The following is a 19154-nucleotide window of genomic DNA, read 5'->3' as shown; positions in this document are numbered from 1 at the left end:
TTTTTGATGAACTGTACTTATACAACGACTACAAAACCTTATCCTACTAAATGATGTCAACGGTGATTTACTCATAGTCCCCATAATTTACTCAGAAATTTACTTCTTGTGTAGTGCTTTCTTTTCATTTTTTTTCCTCGTAGTTTTATTCTGTTGGCATGATTTGTCTAATTCCTCAAATAAGGCAAAATTCTTCCAACTTGGGTTCAGGTAAATATATATAGGAAGCTTTAACGAAACACTCAGTATTGTTCACTTTTAACGAAAAACCATATTTTTACATTTCTCTGATACTATTCACTACACCTTTATTTATCATTTTTCATTATAACTAAAGTTATTTTTGGACTTTTCGTTAATTTTCCTATATATATATGCACTACATAGTCTATATTGGATGGAAAAAATCAACTCTAGTTGATAAATTGGACTAAAGTGAAAACAAAACAAAACAAAACAACGACGAAATGGAGCAGAAATGCTATAGGAATAAAAGTGAAAATACAAATTGGACTAAAGTTACCTTTCCCTGATACTATTCAGTACACCTTTATTTGTCATTTTTCATTAAAACTAAAGTTTTTTTGGACTTTTCGTTAATTTTCCTATATATATGCACTACATAGTCTATATTGGATGGAAAAAATCAACTCTAGTTGACAAATTGGACTAAAGTGAAAACAAAACAAAACTACGACGAAATGGAGCAAAAATGCTATAGGAATAAAAAGTGAAAATTCGAGTAAACTACAAGGACTACCAGTGCAATATCACAGTGGGTTGGAAATTTTGTAAAGTGCCCATAACGAATTCCAACCTATATATCCAAGTATCATAGAAAAGAACATGGACTGATTCATTCTGCACACAAGGTCGAACAAAATAACATTTTATGTTGTGTTCAGTCATGTGTTCTATTACAGAATGCTAGGGCCTGTAAAGCTAACATACAAAAATCCTAGGTTGATCAAAGGTTCGGCATTGCGGCGATTTAAACACAGTCTGGACTTGAGATACAAAATATAGTGGTCACATTCTCAATGCATGTTGGGAGTGATCTCAAACCTGAAACAAAATCATCACTCCCTAGTCACTTCCCCACTTTCTCAGAACACTTTCTTTAGCGGAGACAGTGCCGTAGGCTTCCTTCATCGAGATATTATGGCCATCTGGTGCTGTCTTCCTCAAGATTCTAGACGTTACTAAAGCAAACCCATTTCTAGTCCCTCGCAAGGCATATAGCAACGGATTGAAGATGACAGCAAGCATCAGTTCTCCCTTTGCAATTATGAGATACTGAAAATCAAGAATAAGCATATGAGAGAGAAATAGAGAGGCCTACATATTTACCACACAATGGCATTGAGTTGAACCTATAAATTGGACAAGAAAATCTCTCACCATCATGATGATACCTATCACAGCAAGACTTGCTTGTTGTGCTTCTTGCCAGAAATTGCCATCATTTGACCATCCAAACCATCTACCCCACCCAAACCATCCCCCTCCACCATTGCTACCTCCTCCACCCACCTCCTCCCTTCTCTTAATTTCTTTGTCCCATTTCTTGAATTCATCTTTCTTTCCACCAAGTGCACCTTCTAATGCTTTCCTAGCTTGGTCCTGGAACCGTACAATGGTTAAGTTAAATTCATACACGAAAGAGAAACCTGCATTTAAATTGGTGTTAGGGACAACTATACTGATCATGACCATAACCCTTGATTAATCCTAAGAACGTTATAGGCAAAATAAGCTTTTCCGCAAGCTAAGTAGAACAACCTTTTGTGTGCATCATTAACTCAAAGAAAAGAAGGACTCGGCGAATGATAAAAAGGGGAAAGAGAATATAACAATAAATCATATGTATTATGTACTCAAGAATTCTACATGAAGGATCAAATGCCTAATTTTCATCTGTAATGTTTTTTGTAAAGAAAATCATCCACATATTTATAATTGTACGAAATAATGTTCTTGCTCACAACACTTGATTCTTTATTACAATTCTCCAACAAATTGAATGCTCAAACCACCAAATACTCGGTTTTTATTCAGAACTCAAACCAATGCATAAATTGCTCCTAAACTCACTAATCTTACTTCCCTCCGGCACTAAAACAACGCGGTGTATTCCAGACATAATTGACCGTTCAAATGCAACACTAACTGAGTATGCAGTTCCTCAAACCGCACAGGGCAAATGGCAAAGCAGAGACAGATACCACGAGAAGGAAAAAAAACATAATCACTGAGTAACTAACATTAGGGACTGCATAATTGCCAAACAAAATACAAACCCAACTGAATCTGATTTCTCAATTTGTCTAAAATTCTTCACAATTCACATTGTCAGCTGTCAAAATTCTGAAAATTGGGTAATTTTACCGTCTCTTCTGACAAATTAGAAACATAGGTTCTTCATTTCCCGGTAAAAAAAATATTCAAAACCATCCAATGAATGCAGTATAACATATCAGGGATATTAGAAAACAAAAGGGGGAAATTGAATTGAAATTTGGGAACTTTGGGACCTGCTTGCGATTGTCTGAGAAAAGACAAGAGAACCTGCCGCGGCACTTGAGCTTGAACAGCAGAGAATTCCAGCCTTGGGTTGCTTCATTTGGGCGGGAAATGACAGTCGGCAGTGGGCGAGTGGAGGAGGACGACGACGACGACTGAAGGAGTAGGGTTTGCGCTTGGGATGGCGGGATTAGGTTAAGAACCAGAGCCATCTTTAGCATTTCCTACCAAGTTTTTCTCCTGTATTAAACCACGTTAGGAGAACCTGACATTGAAACGCTGCGTTTCATATTTTTTTTCTATTTTTTTGTGTGTTGATTCTTTTTCCTCTTTGGGTACAAGGACTCATCATTTTTACCTTAATTGGTAGTATAATGTCGAAATTAATACGCATATGTAGGTTAAGTCGGTTGGTTCGAGAATGTGTTTATTATTTCGCACGCAAGTTAGAATTTATTTATGGTACATTACATAAGGTAAAAATAAATATAAGGATATCGAAAATAATAGTGGAGCCTTTACCTTGCTCATACAAAGTTACAAAGTAAACAATAGAATAGTAAGTGCACATTATCAATTGATTTAACAGTTTTCAATCTTGATTTGAGTACAGAGAGTATGTTCAACTCATATGGATACGAGAGAGAGAGAGAGAGAGAGAGAGAGAGAGAGATGTTTCTATGATATTGAATTGTGATTAACTGTTACTTGTTGCGAGTAAATTTTGATATTGAATTGTGATTGATTGTTACTTGTTGCGAGTGAATTGTACATTATCAATTGATTTAACGGTTTTCAATCTTCGTATGAGTAAAGAGAGTATGTTCAACTCGTACGAGTACAAGAGAGAGATGTTTTTATGATATTGAATTGTGATTAACTATTACTTGTTGCCACAAAATATCTTTGCAAATATCAAATCATTTATTTGAAAACAAAAACAATAGAGGATTAAGTTATTTTTATTACAAACGATATTTTACAATAATGTATACTAAAGGGAGAATAAACAAATTTTTTTCAAAAAAAATTGAGTTTAAAATATAAGGAAAACTAATGAAAATGACTTGAACACTTTGAATTTTAATGATAAGGACAAAATAAAAGGTAAAGTGAATAGTATCATGATTAACTTTTTAATATAAAAATATGATTTTTCTTTAAAGTGAACAATATTATAAGTTTTTCGTTAAAATTCCGTAAAATATAATGAATTAAAGAGAAAATATTTGACCACCATAATAATTCTCCTCTTATAAATTATCTCAAAATGTTAATGCAAATATTCATAAAAGCCATAAAACGTTCATAAGTCCACAGCATTACAAACCTTCTTTTTAGTCAACATCACACTTTGGGTTGGACCGTAAATGAAAGCGTATTGCTATTTTACGTTCAAGTTGGATCGGTATCCATGTTGGGTCAACATTTTATTGAATTCCTCGATTCAATTTCATGGGTCATGAATTGTGTGGCACTGGCAAAACATTAATTTGACATGATTGCTCTTATTTTAATTTCACGCATTCTTCATTTTAGTGGGAAATTAAGACTACTCTCTGACATAAAAAACCTTTTTGTGACGAAGCATTGCTGTTGCTTCTCTTATCTAACATAGCAACTATTTCCTATCGTTTTTTACATAATATCCGACATGAATTTGTTTTTCTTGTCATTTTTTGAACGCCAAGAATGGCTTGTTAAGTAGTAGTGAAGCATATATCTCTCAGGCTCTCAAGTATGATTAGATTTGAGACTTGCTGCTGTTGTACATTGCAAGTGATCCCACACGGAAAGAGAGGTATGTGGTAGGTAAAGATCTGAAAATGGTCTGTCTGCTGATAGATAACTCAAACTACTCTCACCACCTTCGGATCAAGCGACAACTTCCAACAGTGGTTGACTAAACCGCACCAATCCCTATCAAACGGTCCATAGTCAAAACCATAAATCTTGTTTTCCTGACTACATTTGTCCTTCTAGAGAGGATCTCTTTGTGAGAATCCTCGCGGGATTTTTTTTTGTGAGGATTTCGGAAATCTTTCGATCACATCCGTTTATCATGTATCGTACGATTAGTTTTCATCAAATACTGTTTATATTTAATTTTAAATAAAAAAAATTACAATGATTTCTGACAGCACGATGTACGATGAATTGATATGATTTTAGGATATTCGGGATCCTCGATCTTATCCTTTTTCTTATCCACGATGCAAATGAAAGGTTTTTCAATGTGTCCGAAATACGAAATGTTATACTGCATGTCATTATATTTGAAAAATAAATTTTTTTTCTCCATTTATTTTACCATGTACGGTATACCACATCGTGTTTAGAACACACTAAAAAATTTTCCCATGAAGGAAACATCAGCCGTTTTTGGTTGGAGTATTGCACTAATTCAATCGTCAAACTTTCGTTTATGTATCTATAGACAAGACAAGTTTTATTCTCTACCTCGTTATCTCTTTATATTTAATTTGTCCTAATTTGAAAAGTGAAAACAAAAAAATGGAAAAAGAAAGAAAATCAGCTTTTAACTTTTGCAGATGACATATTTGCCGCAAATCTTTTACACACAACAAGGGTACTTTATTATTTTCAAAAATTAAATTAGGAGAGAAAGAAGGAGATGATTTTTCGTGTACAAGAAGAGATGCGGTAGTGACAATGTCAAGACAATTATGCATTATCCTGGAAGAAAGTTTAAATATGTAATAAGATATGATTAATTTTGAATATCGTTATAATAATATTTTGATATAAATAAATATTTTTTGAAAAAGTCTATAGGTGAAAAAGAATATATATTTTTTCTATTTATTTTAAAATAAGTTATTCTCACAAGTTTATTTTTTTCATTCATACTATGTATAATTAATTTTAAATACCACTACAGTAGCTTTTTAGTATAAGTTTTGTAAAGCTCTAGAGGTGACAAATATTTTTTTCTATTTATTCTCAAAATTTTAATTTTCGCACCCTTATTTCTTGAATATACACACTCTTAATTATTTATGATCTTTTGAGTTTATAAAGTAAAAAGAAGAAAAATTAAACAAAATGTGCACAAAGAAAAAAATGCGCCTAAATATCATTTCCCTTTTCCAATAATTTATATCTCAAAGAATGAGTATTACCGACTTTTTGCTGACAAAACAAACACAAAGGGATATTTTCGTCATTGCAGAATTATAAGAGTGAGTGGTTGAGAGTAGAGAGAGACAGAGAGAGGAGGAGAGAGACAGAGCGAGGGAGAGCAGACAGAGAGACATAGAAGGGCGTTTGATTTTCCGTTTATTCAGTTACTATATGTAGCGCCATGGCGTCGGACCAAGAAATTGCGGAAGGTGTGGAGACTGTGCTCCGTCAATCAGGCCCTAACGACGTCGCCTCCGTAAACGGCGTCGTTCAGCAGCTCGAGGCCAAGCTAGGGTTGGACCTCTCCCACAAGGCCGGCTTCATTCGCGACCAGATCGACTTCCTCCTCCGCCCCTACGCCCAACTGCCACAACCCCAACCCCCAAAAGCCCATTTTGCCCTCCATTACAACCCCAACCCCCATAGCCACCACCCTCACAACCAGCACCCTCAATTCCTCCCCCAACAATTCCCTCCCCAGTTTGCCCTCCACTCCCACCACCTCGCCACCGAACCCCACAGCTTCCACCCACCGCCACCGCCGCATCAGCAACTACGCGCTCAGCCTCAGTCTCAGCCGCAGCCCCAGCCTCAGCCTCAGCCGCAGCCTCTGCCTGTGAAGACCGAGGCTTTCCCCCAAAATGCTCCCACATCCGCCCCGGAAACCCCCAAAGTGAGGTTCGGATTTCATTTTTTCAAATTTTGAAATTAGAAAGTGTGGATTTTAGGGTTTTGCTTTCCTTTACGTTTCAAAGGTTGCATGTTTAAGAAAATCATTGGTGCCCATGTTCCTAGATATTGCAATTATCAACATTTCGTTAAGTTCAAATTTTTCGAAATTTCAACTTTTTTTTTTCCTGTTTGCTTCCACCAAAATTTGCTAATTTGCATATCTTAATTGCTATTTCTCACTAAACGTTTTCTCTTTCGGGTAAATTGAGCCTAATGTGAAAATCGATTGTAACAAATGAGGGAACAAAAATATTGAAATTGGCCTTTAAACCCTTCTTAGTACCAGTTTGGTACTGCTGAAATTTTTTGAAAAAAAGCTCCCAGATTTTTTGTGTTTAGTAAACATTCAAAATCAGTTTTATTTTTATTTTTTTTATTCCCCCCCAAAACAGTTTTGGGTGAAAAGAATCCAAAAATCCAAAGCAGTTAGTATTGTGATTGGAAACATTTAACCTTTTTCGCTGACGAATTGTCTTTCGGATAAAGGTCAAAGACTCAAAATGCTGTCATTTGTCCCTTTGCCAAAAACGTGAAATACGAACTAGTAGGACTGTAGGGGGTCAATTAGTAAGAGTTTCACTCTAATTAACGGTGTGGCTAATTAAACTAATTCGCTTGTCAGTTCGGTTGGGCGTTAATATTGCATAAGTTTGGAGGTTTAGTGGGTTAAAGTTTCATCCTGTTAATAGGCTTTGGGAATTAACTATTGGGAAAAGCAGCATCATCCTTTCATTCACCTATAGCTCAAATATTATCTTGTTGTTTTGAAGTTGCAAGTAATCTATTGTGCTTCATTTTATTTCATGCTGCAACGGATGAACTGATATGCTGGAGTTCCGAAATGTTACTGCAGTGCTCCGTCTTCTGGAACCAAGAGAAGAGGGGGGCCAGGGGGTCTTAACAAAGTCTGTGGTGTCTCACCTGAGCTTGAGGCTGTTGTTGGTGAACCGGCCTTGCCGAGGACTGAGGTTATTACTCCCAAATAAACCTGTATTGTCTTTTTTGCTAACTTATTATGTTCAATGACGTGCCTCAGATTTTGCTCGGTAAATCTTAATGTAGGTTTGTGGGTGTGTATTAAGATTTGATTTTTGCTTATTTCAGATTGTGAAGCAGCTCTGGGCATACATAAGGAAAAACAACCTCCAAGATCCAAGTAATAAGAGAAAGATAATTTGTGACGATGCCTTGCGTGTGGTATTCGAGACAGACTGTACTGACATGTTCAAAATGAATAAGCTGCTATCTAAACATATTATACCCCTTGGACCTAACAGTACGTAAACACTAAGTATTGGTACAGATACTGTTTTATGATGGCTAGATGAATTTTATATCCTTCTCCTCTGTATATGCAGAAGAGCCAAGTCAAGCTAAACGATTGAAGGTAGAGGCCAAGTCTACAACTGAGAATACTCAACCTCAACCTCAACCACAAGCGCAAGCGCAAGCGCAACCGGGGTCTCCCACTGTAGGAATATCTGAAGCACTAGCTAACTTTTTGGGCTTTGGAGGAAGGGAGATGCTCCTATCTGAGGCAAGAAGACTTGTTTGGGAGTATGTAAAGGTTAACCGTTTGGAGGTAAGTATCCAAGTGCTGAATTTTGTACATCTTCTCCCTCGTAGATCTAAGATGATTATTTTATTGGGTACTTGTATTTATCTCCATTATTCCATTATCAATCACCAGCTGGATTGCTTTTAGCTAGTGTGTGCTGTAATTCTCCATACCTTTCTACTTGCTTAACTGCCGCCTTGCTCGGCATGAACCTTTCTTCCCCATCAAAGTGTATTTGGAAATAAGACTTACAATGGCGCTTTGCTTGTATTTCCATAGGATCCTTTAAATTCTACAGTGATATATTGCGACGCAAAGCTCCATGAACTTCTTGGATGCAAAAGCATTTCTGCTTTGGGGATACATGAGATGTTAGATCGCTATCATTTATTCAAACAGTTATGATTTCTGGTAGTGTTGACTGGTTAGTATAAGCTCCATTTGTTTAATTCGTCTCATTTATTTCTTAATGAAATTGTGTGAATATTCAATGTCGATGTGTTTTAGACAATCAATGAAATGGTCTGTGTTTATTCTTTTGCAGGTGCATAGGACCTTTGCGACCTGTTCTCTTCTGATTCATAGAAAAGATAGGAAAGAACACTTCTTTATATCCGTTTTTTCTTCTTTTTCGTCGTCTCTTTTTGTGCATTGACGTGGTTATGTGTATCTAGGATTGCTATATGCTGTGGGTTAACGGCAACAAGCTTCTTAGATTATGCCATTGCCTAGGTTACTTCTTTTTAGTCGTCTTCTCCTAACCATAACTGTGACAGAATGATAAGAAGCTCTGTACAGCGTGGAAGGACCCTTGTAGTTCCATAGATGGCAGTAAATGTTAGTTTTAACGGCAACTTTCGTATCTTCTTACCTCGCGGCAAATTCCTATTTAACTTTGATTTATTTGCTTTGTGGCTTTCTTGATGGTAAATGAATTTTAGACAATTCAAATTGAATAATCTTTTAAAAATTTAAAGAATCAAGTTGAAAAAGTTGGTTATAACTCACAAATTTTGTGAAGAAAATTGAACTTTGTACTTTTAGAAAATATTTTGTGTGGGAGCTAAGAAAATATTGCAAGACTTTTAGATGTGATCCTACTATTTTTTATTGATTTTTGAAGCTGAAAAATAGAAAAAAAATATATATAAACTAAGAGTGGGCCCCAAATATTTTTTCATGTGTCGAAAACTTTCCAAACGTCCTAAATAATTTTTTAGAAACATGTGGTGCGATGAGAATAACTCAAATTTTGTATTATAGTAAATCTAAAAATTTATCAAAATTGATTTGAAAACGTGGGTTATAATATTTTGCGTGGGAGCTAAGGAAAATGTTGTGAGACATTTAGATATGATCCTACCGTTTATTAGATCCATAAACTACTTTTAAAGTTGAAAACTAGAAAAAATAATATAAATTAATGATGGGGCCCCCTGATATTTTTTTATGTGTCAAAAATCATCGGAATGTCCTAAATTAATTTTAAGAAACATGTGGTGCGACGAGAATAATAAATCTTGTAAAAATTCTCAAAATTGATTTTGAAATGTGGGTTATAACTCATAGTTTTTGTGGAAAAAAAATGAAATTTTTAGTTTTAAAAAATAATTTGCATGAGAGCTAAGAAAAATGTTGCAAGATCTTTGAATATTATTCTACAATTTATTAGATTCCAAAACTATCTTTTATTGATTTTTAAAGTTTAAAAATAGATAAAATAATATAAAGTAATAGTGAGCCCCAAATATTTTTTTTTTAGATATGTGTTGCATTGGAACCCATCTTATCCATTATGCCAATCATAATTCCCATTATTTTCTGCAACGAATAATTAGCACAAGAAACTATAAACATAAAGATATTACAACCCAACTTATCAGTCAATGACTCCAAGGGGTCCAATATGGAGGAGTGGTTCCATAAACATCACATTTCTGAAAAGAAGATGAATGTAATTATTAATTGAATACCTACCAAGTACCAACTGGTACAATATTGTAGCTGTATTTTTAAGTCAATTAAACACGAATATGAACAAGTGATTTGAGATACCACTAAAGTAGTGCCTCAATTATAAGTAAGTTTCTCTTGTGCATTTATGCAAGATCGTAGGCGAGTAAACCGTTCGTGTTAAGTCTTCGAAAAATATTTGGGCTGGTGCCGTATTCGAAAAAGATTTTGGGTTTGAGTACAATTGGGCTGGGCCTGTTACTCTCTCTTCATTGGGTCAGTCAGTCAATGAATCCAACCAATGCTTAAATACCAAAATACCCTTGACTTTCCAAGAAGGACACCAATTTCCCGCTCCGCCTTTGGTCTTTTCACTTTCGCATTCCTGACACGAGAGGCAGACCAGGAGAGAGAGAGAGAGAGAGAGAGAGAACGCACCCAAAGACTCTCGTTTTGCTCTGATTGCTGTGACTGCCCGCGAAGGTCCAATGGCGGCAGATCTGGTGCTCGACACAGCCATCAGAGACTGGGTTCTCATCCCTCTCTCGGTGGTCATGGTCCTCATCGGCGTCCTCCGATACTTCGTCTCCAAGCTCATGCGCTCCAACCAAGTCCCCGATGCCAAAATCGTCAAAGAAGGGTATTACACTTGCTTACTATACTACATGGATCTGTATGTATGTAAGTGTATGTGTATGTATTTGGGATATATTAATATGTCTGACTTCATGAATTGCTTTTCGTTTCGAATTCAGGCAATTAATTATTAGGGCTCGGAATTTACGTGCTGCTGCTAATTTCATACCTCCAAAGTCGTTTCGTGCTCGCCGATTGTATTATAACAATGAGGTTTGCTAATAATTCTTCTTGGTTGCTAATTAGGCATGCTTTTTTTCTTTTCTTTTTTAAGAGCACTCAAATTGACATGCTTTTTGTTCATCAAGAAGCCGTAAGCCGAAAAGGAATTTTATTTGTTGATGAGTTAGAGTTTAGCATTGGGCTTATGTAATCTGGATTGGAAATTGGAAGTTGTCGGACAACGAGAATTCTTCGTCTCCTTTTGTTGTCGAAAACTTACAGCATAGTTTATTGTAATGAGCAGATGAATATGAGAATTTACATGGGATTTTCACATAGAAAGAAACCCATGAGTATGTCAATTAGAGCATTACACTTTAGAAGAAAGCGCTTCAAACCCAATACTTCAAAACTAAGCTAGCTGAATTTGTAATGGGAGATGAGTAGCTTTCTGTAATCTCACAACTACGAATCAATTAGAACAGGGCATGTGGATAGATGAGTTTTTATTTCCTTTCTCCAATTGAGCTCTTGAAGTGTTTTTTGTACTAAATTTCAATGCTTCCTAATTTACTAAAATTCCATTGCCTTCTGTGTGATTTGGTGTCAAAACTTCGATTTATATTAACTTTTCAAGGGTTCATTTACAGAAGATTCGCTGAAACTAGCTTGTAGTATGCTATTTCTTGTTGTCATTCTGTTGATACTTGCGTTAAACATGTTTCACCTGGCAGGAAAATGGGCTGTTAATTGTTCCTAAGGGTCAGGCACAGAATCCACAAGCGCAAATGTTCTCTGATCCCAACATGGCCATGGATATGATGAAGAAAAATCTGTCCATGATAATACCCCAGGTATTTCAAATTGCTTGAGATTGTACTGTAATTTGACTTATTTTTGTCAGATATGGGAACTATTTTTTTATGACTACCTGTCTGTTGGCCAGACTCTTACTTTTGCATGGGTCAATTTTTTCTTCTCTGGATTTGTTGCAGGTATGTTTCAATTCCTCTGAAACCGATTTTTCGGTTATATGCTTGCATAAATTTATCATCGGACTTTTTCCTTTCCTTTATGCTCAGCCTGTATAATAGCTTGTCATTGAATATATCATGTTATGATCAGTGTTTCCTTGTCTTCTCCGCAGCCAAAATTCCCTTTCCTCTTACTCAAAGGTTCAGGTCTATGCTGCAGAATGGGATTGACTTGAGCACTGTTGATGTTAGCTACGTCAGTAGCCGCTCATGGTACTTGTTTATATTTTGATATATCTAGTTATGTAAAGTTCATTTTCCTCCCCTTGGTTTTTTTTTTTCAACTGATTGTCTCTGATTATTCAAAATCATTCTCTCAGGTACTTTCTTAATCTGTTTGGATTAAGAGGTTTGTTCAGTCTCATTTTGGGAGAAGAAAATGGTCAGTTCCTCCTTATATGATTGTTAGATCATGATATTTTTCATCCTCCAAGATGGATGTTTTTTCTCTTTTCACACATGCAGCACTGCAGCTATGAGATAGAGTTTATATGGTCTAGGAGGTTGACAAACTATTAACTTTTGCTATGCAGCCATGGATGATACTCAGAAAATGATGCAAATGAGTGGCTTTGGCTTTGATCCATCAAAGGTATGAACTTAAGTAGTTTTTTGTATTCCTTAAGGTTTCAGAGTCATTAATATTTGAAGATTTCTGATTCCATTATTATTTTTCTTTAATTTTGTTTGACAAATCTATTTATGCACTGTTATCCAACTAAGTTTCTTGAAAGTATCCACCTTAGACCTTGGAGTCCATGCGTTGCCATTGTTCTTTTAGTACATTTATTGTCAAGTCATGTGAACGTTAAGGTCAGGCCTTTTTCCTTGTGGGACAAATATGTTGGGGCTTTATATGCTTGTCCAGTCGACTTACTCACTTGACAATGGATGCCCTCTCCTTATTAAACTTTTTATAGAATGTGAAGCACCCATCACTTTGAATGGTCAAATTTGTAACAGAACGACTATCTTTTATCTGTAGCTTTAATAGACTTGTGCTTTTGTAGTTTGATATACCTGATAAGAAGCATTCATGTGAAGTTCCAACCATTGCTATTCTGGATATTCGTGTGCATCGTGTTCACATTTAAATATTTTGGATGAAAACATTTGGAAATATGATTAATTAAATGCAAATCTGAATTAAAAGTATTTGAGCATTACCATATTATTTGTTAAATATATGGCTTTAACGTTTCTGGAAAGAAATTTGACCCAAGTCAAAAGTACTCGTGGCTCTGTACCACGAATTCTAATTCAAAGGCTTTTGCTGTTTTCTTTTTGAATTGATCAGAGTTTGGGAGCCGAGAAGGACAGCCTCGATATAGTCCAGCATGACTGGGCCTTACCAAAATTTGAGCATCGCGCTGAAGCAGTATTGAGAAAACGTGCCAGATGAAGGCTGAGATTATGCAGTTGGCTGCTCGACTGAAGCATCGTTTCTGCTCACGTGCTCCACTCCTGGGTTTCGTCCACCCAGCAGTAAAGTCAGTTGACCTACGAAAAAATCTAGGTAGTTTGTAGAAGCTTAAGCTTAAATTTGTTCTGATCATTAAACAAGACACTCTTTTTCGTTGAACAAACACATTGCTGCTTGTAACTTGTAATTCGTTTTCTTTTTGTCCGAAAAGTAACTCTTGAAATGATTTTTTTTCAAATTTGCCGGAAAAAGAGAGTGCAAATAAGTGGGTGAAGAACAGAAGTGTTAGAAATAGTTTAATTAACATGATTAGCTTTGAATATGGTCTGCAACTTTATAGATGCAGTAGAAGAAAGAACTAAGATTCAGTTGAAGCTGCAGCCTTCCCCTTCCTTCATTAGTGCCCGAAACTTCGGAAGATCTTGATTGTCAAACAAATCTTTGTCGTTCGAAGAAGGCCCGCCGTTTTTTGTGGTAGACCAGCTGAATCGACAAAGAGAAAATATGCAAGAAAAAGAAGGGGGCAGAGTGCCTACCGAAGGAGTGGAAAGAATTAAAGGGGAGAAAAAGATGTTTGCGTTGCCCAACTGTTGCAATTCCAATGCGAAGGATAGAAGTGAACGCATATATATGGCAAAGATTGAAAAAAAAAAAATATGTTTACCGAAAGCTATATATAGTGCCTGATTAAGCTTTAGATAGTTTGACAAATTAAAACTTTCTAGTTACGTTAAAACTCACCGCCCTTCCGTAGAGGACAATCTTATATGTAATTAACTAGTATCTCTACATCGCTCTTCACAAGTTTTATAGCGATGGTTCTGTTTTTTTCTTTTTCTTTATAAACAAACCAAAATGATCCGGAATGATTTGGTGGATGTTTCCCTCCAATTTTACAATTTAAGCAAAATACGCCGGATTTCAATTTTCACAATGATCAGAATATATCAAGCTCACGCTTAAAGTTTGCTATTTTATGTCAAAAAATTGCTTTCCAAGAGATATAAATAGAGTAAAGATGAAACCCAAGTATGCGAGAAACCTCGAGTGCATATTGCCGTTTTCAGCCACAATTGATCGGTGCTAGCTTATAGAAACGAAAGATTGGTCTTTCTCTTAAAATCTTGCGTTATGATCTACTAGCTAATAAAGAAAGAAATTTGGACAGGCGTATGGGCAAAGTGGATGATCATTTCCTTACTACTTTTACACTTCCAGAGTGGCCAAACTCAAGCTTACGTGTACACACCTTCACTCAACTTGGACTCACGGAATTGGTGACTGGACGTTGACTCGTGGGTCCCACTTCTTATGGAAGCTTTGACATCTTGAATGACTCAAATCAATTCAGAACATGATGTGTAACAGTGTAACCAAACACATTAGTTGTTAGACTCGCTTAATTTGTTACAGGATAAAACTTTAGTAGGGTTGTTTGATTAGTCATTCCATCCATTCGGAACAATTAGAAAAAAGAAGTGAAGTTAGAAAACCGTATAATAGGCGTTAACTATCTTGTACGGTTTGAGGGTAATCGGCATACTCCGATTAGTGAGGGAGAATTTTTGGCTCTATCGAACATACAGGAAATTTGAGTAGCATTATACCGATATTAAGTCATGAACTAGTCCCTTCAGCCTTTTTTTTATGTGTTGGCGTTCGATGTGACCATAAATGAAACGGGACTCCTCTTGTGAGAGAGTTTGATCATTTAGTTGGTCAGACTCTCATACAAGATTTTTTTAATTCTTTAGACTAGAAGAACTTCTAAGCATAGACATGGCTGCAGTCATAGTAGATCCCAAGTTGATCACAAATTGCTACATGAGAAAGCTATAATGTATAACATTGAATGATTAATTTGAGATACTCACAAGTGAACTTTTCTTATATATAAAAAAGCAAGTAGTAAGTTGTATATTTTTTTTAATAATGCTACATTTACCACATTATTCATATCATATTTGTACAACCATTCTAATAAATATAAGGTTCTCAATACAAATAGGTCTCACTTCTAATAAGGTATAAGTAATTATTTATTTATTTATATTTATTGGTTCGATCACTTGTAATACTAATTCTCACGGGGTCCACTTGGTGTGGGACACTCCCCACCGCCCCGACTTTTAGCTTTTCCTCAACTAATTCACCTTGCAGTACAAATTTGGAAAAGATGATGTTCCCTTTTGGAATCCGACCAAATATTGGACAATTTTACCTTACATTCGTATTAGAAATTAATAACGAGACAACAAATTTAAAGATTGAATGTTGCTAAACTAATTCAACCAGCATCAGATTATTAGCGTTGCGATACTCATATTGAAAATTAATTACAAAATAAAAAGGTCAAAAATTAAATGCCGCTAAACCAAATCACATCAACGAAGTATCAATTTGATGAGCGAGATAGCACACAAGTCGAGTGCAATGCATCGTTTGTTTTTGTTACTTAGTGTCCAAAATCAAGAGTTAATTTGGAGAATCATGCGTGTACGTATTACTATTATTTTTGTTGTTATAGAGATCCACAATAACATAGTAAATTTAATTTTTGGATCAAAATTCAATAACGAATGCGTCCTTTTCTTTGCGTATACTATGCATGGCACATGCATGATGAATCCAAGAGGGCAGAATAGTACGTGTGCAGTAGAGGGTATAATCAGAGCGACCACTGTATTCCAGAAGGGCACACCAGACGAGAGGTTTTTCAGTGTGAACAGTACACGAAATGGTATACATCATGTGTCATTATATAAATGATGTGATATGTGTACTAAAAATTTAATAACTTAAAAAATAAAATTTTCCACCATTTTTATTAAAATACGTGATATAATACTTATGTTTCCATCACAATTAAAATTTTCTCACATTAGGAGGCTGCAAGTGGGGTCCCCAGTCACGAGCATCCGACCTGGAAAGCATCAAGACCATGGCCCGCGGGGGCCCACGCATTCGCTCATCTTTAGAAAGGGCGGTTGCCCTGCCTTGCCTAGCAGCCTAAGCCAAGAGGAATGGGCTGAAAGGAAAGGAAAAGCAAGCCACGGCAGCGCTTGATTTGTTTACATGCTGGTCCCACACGGGCATGAGACGGTAATGATCGTAAGGGGGTGATGTCGGGTCCCCACCCCCTCAGGCACCGGCCTTTTGATAGGTTGTTTTCTTTTGTTTGGCTCACGTCCATTGATGGATATGACCAAATGACGAGAATTCTCTTAATGCAAATTTGGAAAATAATCAATCATGTTTGTTTATTATAAATTGTGTGATTAATTTTTGTTAAGTTCTATTTATATTCAATTTTAAATAAAAATTTTAAAATAATTTTTAATTACACAATGTACGATGAATAGATACAATTAATTAATCATTCGAATTCCCACAAAAAAAATTTGAAGAAGATCCTGACGACATCCATCGAGTTGTTTTCTTTTGGTTTCAATTCAATGGACGGAGTGATTAAGATGATGAGTTGAAACCTTAAAAATGGTAAAACAATTTGACTAGAAATAGTAAAAGTTGCCGCCACCTTGTTAACTATTAAACAACAATGTAATCAAGTTTGTACCCTCTCTTTTTAATTGTCTACGAATCTTTTGATTTTTAAATAAATGGAATTATAGCTGGTGACATGCTTATTTTATTTCATGCTCAATGGCCCCATGTCATAGTTATTCAGAATTTTGTATTTGATAATGCAATACACAAAAAATGCGATTGAACTGAGTATGCAAAGGAACGAATTCATTAACTTGATCAAAATAATTTATGTTGTAAACAGTTATGACATATTCATTAGAAAATCGAACCACATGCGATTGAAATTAATATTGTGAATTAAACCTCTTTTTTAAAACGTAGACACTATTTAAGTAACTTGTGGAGGTTTTTCATTTAGTATTTTGGGAACCAATCTAAAGATTTTTTTTATATTTTCTTATAGATGTTGAAGAGCTTAAATAATGACTCATCTAACTCACATTTATCATGTATATCTTGTATTGTATTGACTAAACGGAGTTATTAAACATTTTGCTATTTTGCATCAAAAAAAGGAAAGGTTTGTTTGTATATAAACTAGGCTAAGCTTATTTAGTGATAGGTTAGGCCTACTAACACAAAAAATTAATGGGAAAAGAAACGAAGGCACAATACAAGAACATGAGTGCATGATGGTCAGCCACATACACACCCCATTGCACAAAACACAAAAACCCACTCAAAAGAAAGATATGATGCTGATATGAGACATGGCCTCCACCATTTCCCATTCCAATTCATTGTCTACAAAGCTAATATTTTATTTTCATTGCAATTTTCTTCCGGTGGGATTCTTCATGAATTATCTGTCATTTCACAATTTAACGTTAATTCTTGTGTCAACATTATAAAATATTGTACAAAAAACATGAACTGACAGATAGTCCATGAATAGTCTCACTTTTAAAAAAATCTTCTTAATATTCCTCGAAAAAGTATTAGATAAATATATAAAAATCAAGCAAAAAGCATTTACAACTAGACAAGTTAATGTCCTTTTTAATTTGGGTCAGTGACATGAGGTGTCAAAAAAGATTCTTCAAGTGCTCAAACTCTCTCTTTCTCCTATTCAGTTTTTTTATTAGGTTGAGGCACTCTCGCATCTATATATAGCTCTCACATTTGATCATTTCTTTCACTCACTAGCAATTAAGCACCCTTCATTCCTCCCAACTTTCCAAGGTTTTTTTGTTCAGTTTTCATTTGCTATAGCGATGGCCACTGTTGAGGTAATGCCACGACAGGCATTCTCACCCGACTACCCTCGCAAAGCGAGGAGCCTTGTTGGTTTGAGATCGCTCTTTTATACATATCTATAAGTTCATGCAATTAGTTTCCTTATATTTATCATTTGCTCTAAGAAATACCTTCACTTATTTGCATACAAGTACAATCTTGAAAGCTAATTGATCCGTTTGAGAACTTAAGATTATATGATTTGCGGTATAATGTATATCAGAAGTTCTTTTTGCAGAACCTCCGTTCCTTTGGACGAACTATTACGTATATTAGATCGTCTTAAAACTTTGTTGGATTATTAGTTTTGCAACTGAAATATGACTGATTTTCAACAACATTGTGTTCTAAAGGTTGCACCAGCAGCAGCGTTGGAAGAGAATGAGCCAAAGACAATCGAGGTGACCAAGACTGAAGAGGCAACCGTGGAAGAGCCTGTAGCTGCAGCACCAGCTGCCACAGAGCCTGAGGCTCCGACCACCGAAGAGCCAAAGGAAACAACACCACCAGTAGAAGCAGAAGTAGAGAAACCAGCTACTCCTGAAGCCGATGCTCCAGTTCCGGCTGAAGTTGAGACCGAGGAGGAGGTGGCAGAGGAAGCGAAGGTGGCCGAGGCAGCTGAGGCGGAGAAGCCAACAGTAGAAACGGAGAAAACAGAAGTAGAAGAGCCTAAAGAGGTGATAACAGCAGAGCGTGTTGCCCTGGCTGAGGAGACCAAAGAAGAGACCATTGAAACTGAGGCACCAGCAGCTACTCCAGTTGAGGAAGAGAAAGCAGTTGAAGCAGCAGCAGAGGAAGCAAACACAGAAGTTCCAGTCGAGAAGATTGAAGAGTAGAAGATGAACTTGTGACAAGATGAGAGAAGTTTAAATTGATGGGGTTTTCAGCTACATTTATGTTTGTTATTTCAGTTTACATTATAATTGAGGTAAGGCTTTAAAATTAAATTAATGGGATTTGGCATTTGGATTATTATGATCTCCACTTAATGTATGCATCTTGCCGTATGACTATGAAACAATGATGTAATGCATTTGGTGATTAGTATGGTGTGAAAATATATGATCTGTCTCAGTTTTGAATGAAATTTTTGCTTTTGATGATATTCATCCTATGTTGTAACAATTTGACGGATCTGTGGACTTGAACTGATGTTGAGATCGATGACATATCATCACATTAAAATGCATGATGTTACTGTTGC

General features: G+C 35.9%; 4 protein-coding genes across 5 annotated transcripts; 3 read left to right on the top strand and 1 right to left on the bottom strand.

Annotated features, from left to right (window-relative positions):
* Positions 1–873: 873 nt before the first annotated feature.
* Positions 874–2774, bottom strand: LOC137726611 (uncharacterized). Its single transcript, XM_068465547.2, has 3 exons — positions 2535–2774; positions 1402–1623; positions 874–1296 (listed from the first exon to the last, which is right to left on the bottom strand). The coding sequence occupies exons 1-3, from the start codon at positions 2742–2744 to the stop codon at positions 1087–1089; spliced, it is 642 nt and encodes a 213-aa protein (XP_068321648.2). The 5' UTR covers positions 2745–2774; the 3' UTR covers positions 874–1086.
* Positions 2775–5709: 2935 nt separating this feature from the next.
* LOC137726542 (uncharacterized) lies at positions 5710–8811 on the top strand. 2 transcript variants are annotated; one of them, XM_068465474.2, is made up of 6 exons: positions 5710–6345; positions 7253–7367; positions 7504–7675; positions 7758–7981; positions 8237–8381; positions 8502–8811. In XM_068465474.2, the coding sequence occupies exons 1-5, from the start codon at positions 5849–5851 to the stop codon at positions 8360–8362; spliced, it is 1134 nt and encodes a 377-aa protein (XP_068321575.2). In that variant the 5' UTR covers positions 5710–5848; the 3' UTR covers positions 8363–8381; positions 8502–8811. The 2 variants fall into 2 exon arrangements, with proteins under 2 accessions (XP_068321575.2, XP_088549662.1); XM_088693536.1 differs by lacking the exon at positions 8237–8381 and having other exon boundaries at positions 5739–6345.
* A 743-nt stretch (positions 8812–9554) lies between these two features.
* LOC137725395 (uncharacterized) lies at positions 9555–13403 on the top strand. The gene is made up of 8 exons (XM_068464060.2): positions 9555–10550; positions 10666–10759; positions 11443–11562; positions 11655–11703; positions 11856–11955; positions 12063–12124; positions 12276–12334; positions 13040–13403. The coding sequence occupies exons 1-8, from the start codon at positions 10399–10401 to the stop codon at positions 13142–13144; spliced, it is 741 nt and encodes a 246-aa protein (XP_068320161.2). The 5' UTR covers positions 9555–10398; the 3' UTR covers positions 13145–13403.
* A 4393-nt stretch (positions 13404–17796) lies between these two features.
* On the top strand, positions 17797–19055 carry LOC137725600 (uncharacterized). Its single transcript, XM_068464340.2, has 2 exons — positions 17797–17943; positions 18304–19055. Exons 1-2 carry the CDS (start codon positions 17929–17931, stop codon positions 18784–18786), a joined length of 498 nt encoding a protein of 165 aa, XP_068320441.1. The 5' UTR covers positions 17797–17928; the 3' UTR covers positions 18787–19055.
* The last annotated feature ends 99 nt before the right edge of the window (positions 19056–19154 follow it).

Source organism: Pyrus communis, chromosome 5 (assembly GCF_041283825.1).
Source record: "Pyrus communis isolate YQ-2024b chromosome 5, ASM4128382v1, whole genome shotgun sequence".
Classification (NCBI taxonomy): Eukaryota; Viridiplantae; Streptophyta; class Magnoliopsida; order Rosales; family Rosaceae; genus Pyrus; species Pyrus communis.
Note: the sequence above shows the minus strand (reverse complement) of the source record. Positions and strands in the feature narration are given on the sequence as shown.